The 12,288-nt window shown below is 41.7% G+C and overlaps 1 protein-coding gene across 1 annotated transcript; it reads right to left on the reverse strand.

The window, feature by feature from the left end:
• Positions 1-619: 619 nt before the first annotated feature.
• On the reverse strand, positions 620-7,268 carry h6pd (hexose-6-phosphate dehydrogenase (glucose 1-dehydrogenase)). The gene is made up of 5 exons (XM_055917564.1): positions 7,181-7,268; positions 4,374-5,049; positions 3,316-3,433; positions 2,931-3,200; positions 620-2,534 (listed from the first exon to the last, which is right to left on the reverse strand). The coding sequence occupies exons 2-5, from the start codon at positions 5,022-5,024 to the stop codon at positions 1,189-1,191; spliced, it is 2,385 nt and encodes a 794-aa protein (XP_055773539.1). The 5' UTR covers positions 5,025-5,049; positions 7,181-7,268; the 3' UTR covers positions 620-1,188.
• Positions 7,269-12,288: the final 5,020 nt, after the last annotated feature.

The following is a 12,288-nucleotide window of genomic DNA, read 5'->3' on the forward strand; positions in this document are numbered from 1 at the left end:
AGATCAATTATATGTGACTAACAATTTTTTAACCAAAATGTCAGATAGAACCTTGTATCTACAAACATCAAATTGAAACCTAATCAAATCCTTTTCACAAGCACCATAAGTATATTAAACATACACCTCTTTGTATAATTAGGGCTGGATTCCATCCGTATCGCAGAAGATCTGAAATTATAACTCAATAGAAATTATAAAAAGGCAAAGTTCCCGGGATCACTGAGAGTGCATTCACGGTGAATGCTACATATGTCAGCTCAATCGGAAATGACCTTAAATGTATACGTGGAGCTTCTGCGATACGGATTGAATCCAGACCTTAATTAAGGTAAACATAGTGAAACGGTTCGACCAACCTTCATCAACCTGTTTTAAATCTATTTTAAAAGTATTACATTTGGAACGTCACAACTTCTAAAACCACATACAAGCACCATTTCACTTTCTCACATTAAAATAGGAAGTATTAGGAAATACTGTGCTGGCTTATAGGGAAAATTGCACCCATTAGGGTCAAAGGCTGTGGACATTTTACATAGATATCAAGTAATACATTTGATCATCATTTTAGTTTTTTGAATTCACGAGCACTGATTAAAACAAAAGCAGCAATGGATCAGAATGTGCTTTGTGGTAATTTAATGTACTGGACAGTACATTACATTATGCAGTTTGATTTAATTTGTCATTGAGGCACAAATACAATAATACATGGCTATAGCCTACATTATCTGTTGACCATTCATTTTTACCTAAATTATTGGCCTTTCACAGTTCAAAATCCCCTTTTAACAATCCTATTCTATGCTGGTTCAGTGGAGAACAGGTAGCTTTATGAGAAAATATACTGTTTTTACAACTATATAAAATATAGTTAGTCTTTTAATAATTATTCATTATCTGAATAACAAACTTCCATATCCACTTTGCTTTCCTGAGATAAAAAAATCATACTTCTTTTAAAAACATGCGTGCATCACACACACCACATTAACCCTACATCTTGTATATTGAAAAAGAAAATATATACCACATCTACCTTCAACTTTAAGTAAGGTGCACGGAATCAACAGAACTTTATCATTACTTTACATTCTTGGTCAAAATACAGCAAAAGAGTAAAACTACAGCAAATCATTAATTTAATCAATTTAAATGTACATCATTTCATTGCTACAGTATCCCCTATCCTAAAAGAGCATCATAGTCTATGTACCATACTAGCCTGCCACTGGTCGGCCGGATCCCAGTGATGGGCCAATTTTTTGGGTTGTCCTTGACTCGGCTGAGCTGAGTGACCAGCTCATGTTTGCTCTTACCCATCACCAGCACACCTACTTTCTGGGCCTGGTTGATAGCCTTGAGGGTGAGGCTCATACGCTGGTGAGGCTTGGCTGGGCTCTCGGTGAAGGCTACTAGACTGTTCCCACGTGCGTCTAGTTTGCTGCCTGGGAACAGAGAGGCAGTGTGGCCGTCGTAGCCCACTCCCAGCAGGACAAAGTGGAAGCTGGAAGCATTAACCAACTGGGTGATGTCGCTCTCATAGAGCAGCGCTCCACTATCCTCCTCCACACACAGCCGCTGGTTCATCTGCACCGGCATGGGGTGGATGTTGAAGTAGGACATCTTCACGTGTTGGAGCAGGTGGTCGTGCAGGGTGCGGAAGTTGGAGTCCAACTCTGTGAGAGGCACGCATCGCTCGTCCACCATCCACACGTGGGTGTCCCTCCAGGGGAAGGAGTAGTGGTGATGGGCCAGCCTCTGAAACAGAGCTAGGGGACTGGAGCCACCGGAGAGGGCAAGGTGGAAGCGTCCGCCCTCCCTTACTGCGTTCTCCGCTGCGACCTGCAGGTCTGCGGCCAGCCGCACGATGAGCTCCTCGGGCCAGGCAGACACCATGTCAGCGCTGCGGTACTTCCCCTGCATCACCTGGAAGCTCTCCGTCCCAGACCCGGCCATGTGGTCCTGGGTGACCATGACCGCCTCATTGGCGAAGGTCACCTCCCGTCCCAACAGTTTCAAATCCAGCATGTTGCCATTGTCCGCTCCCCCGGGATACAGACGGGGGAAGGTGTCGGCCAGGCTCTGCAGGAGAGGTGTCCAGAAACTCCAGGAGGCCAGCAGGTTCTCAGCACTGATAAAGCTGTCCTTTCGGCCTTGGAAGATGTGCAAAATGAGTTCTGCGTAAGCCTCCCTCTCCACCGTTGGCGTCAGCACGTAGTAGTCTGAGATGGGCAAACCTAATACACTGACATCTTTGTGTTCTGTTACCTCCTTCCACTCAGTGTCCATCAAGTCTGGCTTGAACACGTTCTTACTCACGAGAATGGCTGGGTACTGCAGAGTGCCGTGGCCAAAGTAGAACACAATCTGCTTGGGCTTGCAATGAACGCTGCTGTGGCTCTGGATACAGAAGATGTCATTCTTGAACAGAATGCGAGCGTAGCCTACGCGCTCATCCAGCATCTTCCCTGAGGTCAGAATGACTGGCACGCCCTCGTACTGGGCTAGGTCAATGTGCACCATTATACCTGAAATAGAAAAAACAGTTTTAATCACAGATTTTTTTATTATTTTTTATTATCTATGTATCACATGTAGGGCCCTGTGTTTTGGACTATCATGTCACATGACTGAGACTTTAACCTTCATTTTAAGCCGTTTCAAGAAATCAGAATTACACCAAAAATTAAAGCATTTGGCTGAGGATGGTGCTGGAACATCTGACATAAAAAGAAAGGGGGATAGTTTGATGAAAAAGCTTTAAATAAAAGGTTAACAACCAGATCATGTGACATGATTGCCCGAAACACATGGCCCTAATCATATGTTATTACTATATGACAAAACATTTCTCCTTTAATAAGCCTTTAATGCACAGGCTGAAGAGAAGAACTCCTACAGACAAACGTTCTCATGACACTTACCAGCGAAGGTGGGGGTGAGGCTGAAGTACTCCTTTGTTTTGCTCAGTTCTTCCTGTACCTCTGCATTGTAGGCCCGGTACTGACCAATGGCAGCACAGTTCCTGTCCAGGTGCTGCAAGGCACTGAAGATCTTCAGCTTGTTCTTGAGGACCTCCTTAGTGTTGCTCAGGTTGGATGGGAGCTCCATGGTCAGAAGGGTCATGACCTCAGTCAGGTGGTTCTGTATCACGTCCCTGATCACGCCATACTGTTCATAGAAGGGGATGCGACCTGTGACAAAGAGAGAATAAATCAAACAATCCAAAACTCCCTGACAGGTGATGTTACTATCCCCATCACATATTTTATAGAGGGGGTTAATACACTTGCTTTAACTATACAGTACCTTTGGCATCCAGGGTCTCCTTCAGTACAATCTCAACTCTCTCAATGTGGTGCTTGTTCCAGATAAGATCCAGATGCTTGCTGTTCTCCCTTCTGAATGGCAAAATCTTAGAGACAACCTTTTGAGTATAAAAACAAACAATAGAATAAAAACCAGTTGAGTTGACAGTCGTTTTGCACTGCTTCGCTAAGGTTTTAGTCATCAATCTTGCAAAAGGGCAGAATTGTATCAATGTAGTAGTATCCCCCCCTATGACCTTTGGCTTTCACCTCTAATTGTTTATTTATGTCTGAGAAAAAAAATACTTTTCAACCCATATGATCTAGTAGGCAATATAAGTATAATAAAACATTTACAAATATAATATGATAAAAATACAAAATTATCTCAATGGAGCCTTTTCATATTTTATCATGTCCATACAGTATAAAGTTAGAATCTGTTTCTAACTATCTACCCAAAATATTTCACCTTCTTTATTACTTTACCAAACATATCATGACATTAGTGATGTTCACAAATTTAACAGATTTTGGACTGTCTAAATCAACATTTAGGCCATTTAAACAGCGTGTGTTCCTCCTGTAGACAAAGGGAGAAGGGCTATGTAAAGGGATCGATTTTGTTGTTCTGAGCATATGCTATGTGTCTGCCTCCGATGTAAAACAAATGTTTGACTTCCACACAAATGACTTCTTCTCTTTTAGGTTTAAGGAAGTGTATAGCCATGAAAGTTGTGTATTTAGATCCACCTCCTCGAGACAAATTCAGCGATTGCTTTGCCATATGTGTGTGCCGTGAAGCAGTCAAGCTAGATAAATGTTTTTCTAAGGACCACCCCCCAAAAGATGTTTACATAGTCCTAGGAAGCTCAGGCTGTCTTCTGACTTATAAAATGGTGGGAAATCAATAAAATAAGTCATGTCAACATTAAAAAAAATGTTAAAGTAATTCTAATGCACGATTTCAGGAGGGTGAGCTTAATTAAACCAAAGACCTGCTTCAAATGTGAAGTATTGTGTTAAAGTGTAATCTACTATGTATGGACTGATCATCACCTGCTTCCCTAAATAGTGGTCGATCCTGTACATCTCGTTGTCTTTGAGGGAGGCACCCAGTTGAGTGGACAGGAGTTGGGCGCTACTGAAATCATGGCCAAATGGCTTCTCCAGCACCACCCTCAACCACGCCCCGTCGGTCGGCCTGCAGCTGTTGTTGATCTTTTCTGCAATCTCCGCATAAGCGAAGGCTGGCACTGACAGGTAGAACAGCCTGCCTGCCTCCACTATGCCCTCCTGCCTCAGCTGCTCTGTCAGGTGTTTGCCCAGGGCCTGGTAGGCCTCTGAAGTATTCAGCTGCCGATACTCAGCCAGCCTCAGGAACTGCTCCTTCACCAGGGCACAGCGCTCCACAGACAACTCCCGAGGACAGACCACTCCCTTCAGCACTTCAAACAGGATCGGCGTGGCCTTATCGTTGGGCGACAGGCCTCCGCCATAAAAGGAGAAGCTGTAGCCGCTACTGACCTGGTTAGCGTACAGCTGGAAGAAGCCCTGCCACAGGTACTTCTTAGCCAAGTCACCTGTACCTCCCACTATGACCACTGACACGTGCCCTAGGCTCTGTGATCCCTTGGCCTCCTTGGCATAGCCTCTCTGGACACACACGGTGGCCAGAAGCAGCAGTGCTGCCCACACAACCTTCCACATTCTCTGGTCCAACACAGATCAGCTCCTACAGGAGAGAGACAGAGCAAGAACAATCAGAGAACTTAAAAAAGGGGATTTACAGACCGGTTGTGGATTGCTAAGTATTTCCACGTTATTAACCCATAATCACAGTGGCTGAATTACCCACTTAAAACACACATTGATTACAGTCGTGGATTGGTTTTCCGCCAATGCAAGCAGGAATTCTGTGAGGCAGCCTAGCCTACTTTTAATAATGTGGCATATTTGTTTGTGGGTGCAAAGTGTCAGCTCTTAGCTATTCCATGAAGTACAACATCACCCCCCAACATAATCTTCTTACATGTCTCTGTCATAGGTTCATCTATAGGTAAAAGTATTTATTTTTTGTGTCAAAGTGAGGGAACTACTCTGTCAGTAGATAACATGTCAATCCTGTGGTAAATGTTCTTCACATTGATTGTATTCAAGTGGTTGAACCCCGAGGCCTACGTTTTGGGGTGGAAAGTTAGAGACAACCGGACTGCTCAAATTGCAGAGAGAGACAATGGTTTCTAGACTGAGCCCATTGAAAAGAGTGTGGCTAAGTCAACATTTAGAAGATAAACAGACGAGGAATCTACCGTAAACAGCTTGCGTAACTTTACTGTAACGTCTGAAATCATAGTTTAGTATTGAAGTTTACACAGCAAACAACAAAAGTCAATGCCGCTGAATTCTTCTGGGAATCAAATACTATTGGAATGGATGGAAACTTATTAAAACATTGACATTTTTAGCTGACAGTAAGTCAAGATTAAGGAGTGGTCCTATCCAAACCACCCAGATCACAGCTCTGATTGCAGGATGTTGATCAATAAAAAAGAGGAGTAAGGATGAACATAGGCCGGGTCATTCAGTGTGAACAAATATCCATGGCATTAAGTTCCTGAAACTTTGGGTAACCAAAACCTCCTTTACCACACTTAAGACCACACATTGTATAATGATTTAATTGACAGTGACATAAAGACTTGCTCTGTACTGTATACACATTGTAAGTTAGACTAGTGGCAAAGATATAGGAACCATCTCAATAATATTTTGAGATACCTATCCCATGTGTCTAAATCCAGATCCCCCTGAGAAAATGCCTTTGACCTTTCAGGGAAATAAAAAATGACATGGATATATAGTTGTCCCATTTTCATACAGAACGACTCATTTATGACTATGAGGGATCAACTCAGTCCCAGTAAATAGTGTACAAAATACTAAAAATACATATTTTGAGTAACGATTAAGTATTAACTCATGATAAGTGCAGAACTAACAAACCATTGAATTTATAACTTCTCAAAAGTTCTATTGTGGGGGACAAATTAGATAGCTCATAGTAGCCTGATGAATAACAACAGTGCTCACATTGTTAACCCAGTCTGCCTCTGAGGACATTAGAGAATTGCAACACAGTCCTCCACATGATCTGAAAGGCTGGATATTGGAAAGTCAAAAATGTACCATCCTGAAATTATACAGTAGCCTACACTCAATAAATGTGGAACTTTGTAGAAACTCATAACCCACCCAGTGCAAATGTATTGAGCCTTGAAGCCTTCACTCAACTAAAAAACAGAACCAAATGGTTTAATATCCACCCTCTGCCTAGTGTGTTTATCACATTTACATCCAAATGATATGTTAAACCTTGAAAAATAAGCAATAAAAGCTAGCTTTTGGATACTATTTTCTCCTACTATTAATTTCTGACTGAAATACAAAAAGGGACTAAATAACCCTGGCTAAAATATGATGTATTTGTCATGAATAGTGTTCTCTCACCTATGGCCCTGCCATCACAATCTATGCCCATACAATAGGTCTGACAGTTACACCTGCTAGCTGTCTGACTTCAGCCATGCAGTAGATGGATACAATGTTACCCAACAACAGCGTTTCTGTCCATTTACAATCACAATAAATACATTTTGTATAGCTAATCCATCTCACTCAAACTATTCAAACGAACCTAGTCTGAACATAAAAAATTATAAACTAATCCATCTCACTCAAACTATTCAAACTAACCTAGTCTCAACATATAAAATAATAAATTAATCCAGCTCACTCAAACTAACCTAGTCTAAACATTTTTTAAAATACAAAAAAGATATACATTCTATGGAAATTAAGTTTACCTTCTCCCTCGACAGTCGAGTTCGATGAAAGATCGCATCCATCGATATTTATGTCAAAAGACACTTCCTAGAGCAGTCATGTGACATCCGAGCGCTTGAATAAATTATGCGTTTCACAGTTATGTGACCATACCAAATAGCCCGTACATTTCACCAGAGGCGTAATTGTTCAGTCAGTTACATTGGGATCCTGCATTAAACCATTAGGTCGGATGCAAATGCATTTTATTTGTGTTGCTCTAGATTTCTCTGAAAATTTTACAAGAAAAAAAGAGTGCGGTTGTTCACCTGAAACTACACAAAAGTTACGTCTGACAGTTGTTGGGAATTGAAGAAGAAAACGAAAGCTGAGCATGGCAGTAGCCTGTCGCCTAGGCTATTTCACTGCGTGCGGCTGAACTGACATAGTCTTGCTAATGCCAGCTTCTCTGACAATCAACATAACATGCTTTCGGCATTTGAATGTGAAAGAGGTTAATGGTATTCATATCATATGCTACAATAGTAGTCAATTATTCAATAACACTGTTTAAAATCAAACAAATCATGACAAATGTTGACCCTCTAATCTATATTATCCCATTTATTTAAAATCCCAGTTTAGTTGATACCACAGGAGGCTGGTGAAAGGAGGACAGCTCATAATAAATTATGGAATGGAGTTAATGGAATGGTATCAAACACATGGAAACTATATGTTTGATGTGTTTGATACCAGTCCATTCCAGCCATTATTATGAGCGCGTCCTCCCCAATGAAGGTGCCACCAGCCGCCTGTGGTTGACACCTCTGGCCCTTGTCTTCAGGGCTCCCATCTCTCCAACTTCTACACATGACTGCCCTCTACTGGTGTACTACAGTTATTTAGAATTTCCAACTGAGGTACTGTACTTTGTAGAGTCACTTAGGTAACACTCTACCCCCCTGCCTTTTTCTTTTGTTATAGAATAATATATACAATAAATAAAAAATAAAATAACAAGATTATAAAATATGGTAAAATTGCCTGGCCTACATTACATCATGATCATGTATTGTTAAATATTGAGAAACTAACTCAAAATTGCCATACAGTAAATTCAATATTCTTTAGGAATTAGTCTTGGCTATGCACCAGAAAAAGAATGATACAACAACCAAATAAATATTTACCACCAAAAAAATAAACATTTACCACCACATCTTTTCTTTAACTAGATAATGACTCTTATAAGATATTCAAATAAATTACATATTTGGTTTTGTATCCTGAAACATTTGTTCGTACTGCATCAGCTGATCAGCCGTCTCATGCCATCATTCAGTGCCTATGGAACCAAGAGCAGGTGGAACCAAGAGCTCTTTTGGCCTTTTTTCAATACTTGCAGTCTTTACCACATGACAGATTTAGACTGTAGTCATCTTAAATCAACCTCCCTGCACAAAAACTATCAGATAAGGTCATGCAATTTTCCCTGAAAACACCACATTGACCTTCAACTACACGAAAGCTACTTATAACACTATATTAAATCTTGCCAATACACACACCACACACACTCAGCTTTAGGTCCAGTGGCCATACCCCAGAGCCCTCCCAAGTAGCCTTCCACTGTGAAATGTAAACAGTGCTTCCTGAGTATGTGTGTGTGTGTGTGTGTCTGTGTCTCTGTGTGTGTGTATGTGTGTGTCTGTGTGTCTGTGTGTGTGTGTTTTTGTGTGTGTGTGTGTGTGTGTGTGTGTGTGTGTGTGTGTGTGTGTGTGTGTGTGTGTGTGTGTGTGTGTGTGTGTGTGTGAGAGAGAGAGAGAGAGAGAGAGAGAGAGAGAGAGAGAGAGAATGGGCCCATACAGAGTTTGCTAGCCCAGCTGTCCCTGCCATAACCCAAGACTTGAGAGCTGCAAGACACAGCTGGAGGGCCACTGTATTCTAACACCTCCCCCCCCCAGGCCTTCTACCCAGCCCCTAGCTACCTTCCTTCCCTTTGTTCAGACTTCAGGGCAGACGTCGTCAAGCCGAGCACACAAACGAACGCATATGAATGTCTGCTCTCATCTACATTAGGCCCCCTCGGCCTACACACATCACATTTACTACGGCTATTTACCAAATTACATTTCACTTTCGTTTGTGCTCTGGCTCCCCCTCTACGTTCCACACAAGATCTGGTGGCAGGGACTGAACCTAAAAACACAAACTGCTACTCATCTTCATCTGGTAGAATGTACTGATATAAAGGACAAGTGCAAGATAAGAAAAATATGTCTCATTCAATTTGTTATTAACTTTCTTTGTAAAGTAAATACTGTAAAATGTAATTACAGTTTTTGTGATCTCAAATGAAACACTTGCCCCTTCAATTACTTCAAAACGCTCTCATTTGGATTCACTGTTATTTCAATTATTTTATCATTGCATATGTATTTGGCACCACACTACAGGAGGGGATTTTAACATGTTACCCTGGACTGACTCTTAAACTTGATAACCACCATCACTGTGTCTTTCCTAAACACAATGTGCTTTGTCTAAACAGTTCCATCAACTCATTCTAGAAGTCTTTCATTCTGCTAACCACCAATCAGCCGTGATAGGTAATATGCTGCAGTGATGCAGATGCTGGCAGTGATGATGACTGTTCAAAGAGTGAAGTCATAGTTAAACTTCTCCCTTGTGTGAGTAATTGTTTGTGTGTTTCAACTGCATACTCACATTTCTTGCATCTATAGAGTGAAAACATGTCCGAACAGGCTCTTTTCTTTGCTTCTGAACACCACACTTAAAAAAAGTCCCTTTCAAAACACACACAAACGCCGCCCAAATTCCAGTTGTGAGAGGTGCTGAAAAGATTTGGGTTTCAGTGTGATAAACTTAAGAGTACATTGTAAGACAAACAAAGCCCCTCTCATTCTTAGAGAATAGATGGGGTCCTTGTTGACAGGTGTGCAACAAAAACAAGTATTGATTTGTCAATGAGCTGTGCCGTTTTGTCAGAGTCAGACCAATGGGTTGTGGAAGAAGTTGCGTAAGTTGCGTACTCTATACTATAGATGGAAATCTAGAAATACTTAGCCATGGACCTAGCCCCCATTTGTTTTACTGGAGCAAGTGACTTGCGAAAAAGATTTTCTGTTAACTAGTCCTTTAGACGCTTTGTATATAGTTTGGTCCTTCAACTTTCCCCCAAACACACACAATCTGTTTTAAGGATTATTTAAGTGATTAACAATGACTGATAGAGGATTCAGCAACAAGAACAAACTCAATAGAAATCACTGACAGAGGCGGTGGCTTAAATTTTACGTTTCATCAAACTGGCAAAGGTTCATCATTGACTAACTATGTGTCTGGGCACCCTAACCGTGAGAACTGTGCAAAACAGTAGGTGCATTTCATGTGAGCATTACACAAAAACTCCCCGGCCTTCACAATAGTGCTCCACCTCTCTGTTTGCTCAAAGCACGAGAGATGCAAGAAAAGCTGTGGGTCTGGGTGTGGGAGAGCCTGAATGACATGGCATTGATGCTGCCGCTGTTCGCTGACCCTCGAAATGCAGGCCCAGCCCCCAGTGTGAAGTGTCTTTGTGTTGGCAGATCCCAAAGTAGCAGGGAACCAGCAGAGAGGGGGGGTGGGATGGGTACCAGCCGGGGGAGGGGGGAGGGGTTTAACACTCTTCTCTAGCAGGACGCATGCTCCATAGGAGGATTAGGAAGACTTTATTATAATAGATCATTTGCATACCTCCAGAGGGTGTTAACCTTTGACGCCTCTCTTGCAATTGTTAGGAATTGTTAGGTTAGATTACTTGTTGGTTATTACTGCGTTGTCGGAACTAGAAGCACAGGCATTTCGCTACACTCGCATTAACATCTGCTAACCATGTGTATGTGACAAATAAATTTTGATTTGATTTGATTTGAGCACCACTGACAAACTGACAACAGAAACCGCCTCACTCAATATCGGAACCTTTCAATACATGAAGCAGATCTTGCAGACAGAAGAGTGTAAATAACTAGAAGCCTTTTATGAATACCCAGATGCAATGTTCTCCATGTGCATGGAATGTCCACATTTTCAAGTTAATCAATGTCTTCATTTTTTAAAATGATTTTGAAGCCTCTCATTGAATCATCCCATATGAAATTACACTTGTTTGAAAGAAAAAAGTACAGATTTTTTAAAACATGCCATTGATGACATACACACTGATTCTCACCTCATGTTCTATCAAGTGAGCTCAACAGGACCTAGATGTGTGTTTATGGTTTGATTTTATTTTATTAGGATCTATTTTAGTCCTCATTTTGGACGAATCTTCCAAGAGTCCCTAACAAACTTGAAAATGCAATTTACATTTTCACAAATAACACACTGTTACAAACAACAGATATATCACACTGACATATTGACAAAAACAAAAATGTAATATATAAAAAAGTAGATAAGAAAAAGAGGATTGTGTCGAGGCACAGATCTGGGGAAGGGTAACAAAAAAAATTCTGCAGCATTGAAGGTCCCCAAGAACACAATGGCCTCCCTCATTCTTAAATGGAGGAAGTTTGGAATCATCTTGACTCTTCCTAGAGCTGGTCGCCTGGCCAAACTGAGCAATCGGGTTAAGGGCCTTGGTCAGGGAGGTGACCAAGAACCCGATGGTCACTCTGACAGAGCTCCAGAGTTCCTCTATCGAGATGGGAGAACCTTCCAGAAGGACAACGATCTCTGCAGCACTCCACCAATCAGGCCTTTATGGTAGAGTGGCCAGACGAAAGCCACTCCTCAGTAAAAGCCATATGAAAGCCCTCTTGGAGTTTGCCAAAATGCACCTAAAGGACTCTCAGATGGTGAGAACCAAGATTGAACGCTTTGGCCTGAATGCGAAGCGTCACGTCTGAAGGAAACCTGGCACCATCCCTACGGTGAAGCATGGTGGTTGCAGCATCATTCTGTGGGGATGTTTTCCAGCTCAGGGACTGGGAGACTAGTGAGGATCGAGGGAAAGATGAACGGAGAAAAGTACAGAGAGATCTTTGATGAAAACCTGCTCCAGAGTGCTCAGGACTTCAGACTGGAGCAATGGTTCACCTTCCAACAGGACAACGGCCATAAGCACACAGCCAAGACAATG

Source organism: Salvelinus fontinalis, chromosome 3 (assembly GCF_029448725.1).
Source record: "Salvelinus fontinalis isolate EN_2023a chromosome 3, ASM2944872v1, whole genome shotgun sequence".
Taxonomy (NCBI): domain Eukaryota; kingdom Metazoa; phylum Chordata; class Actinopteri; order Salmoniformes; family Salmonidae; genus Salvelinus; species Salvelinus fontinalis.

Bases quoted from the DNA above. Each gene is read 5' to 3' on its own strand.
- h6pd (XM_055917564.1), bottom strand. From the start codon at position 5,024: ATGTGGAAGGTTGTGTGGGCAGCACTGCTGCTTCTGGCCACCGTGTGT. The intron at 3,434-4,373 runs GTGATGATCAGT...TATACTCAAAAG, and splicing joins ACCACTATTTAGGGAAGCAG to GTTGTCTCTAAGATTTTGCC. The intron at 3,201-3,315 runs GTACTGTATAGT...TCTTTGTCACAG, and splicing joins GGAGACCCTGGATGCCAAAG to GTCGCATCCCCTTCTATGAA.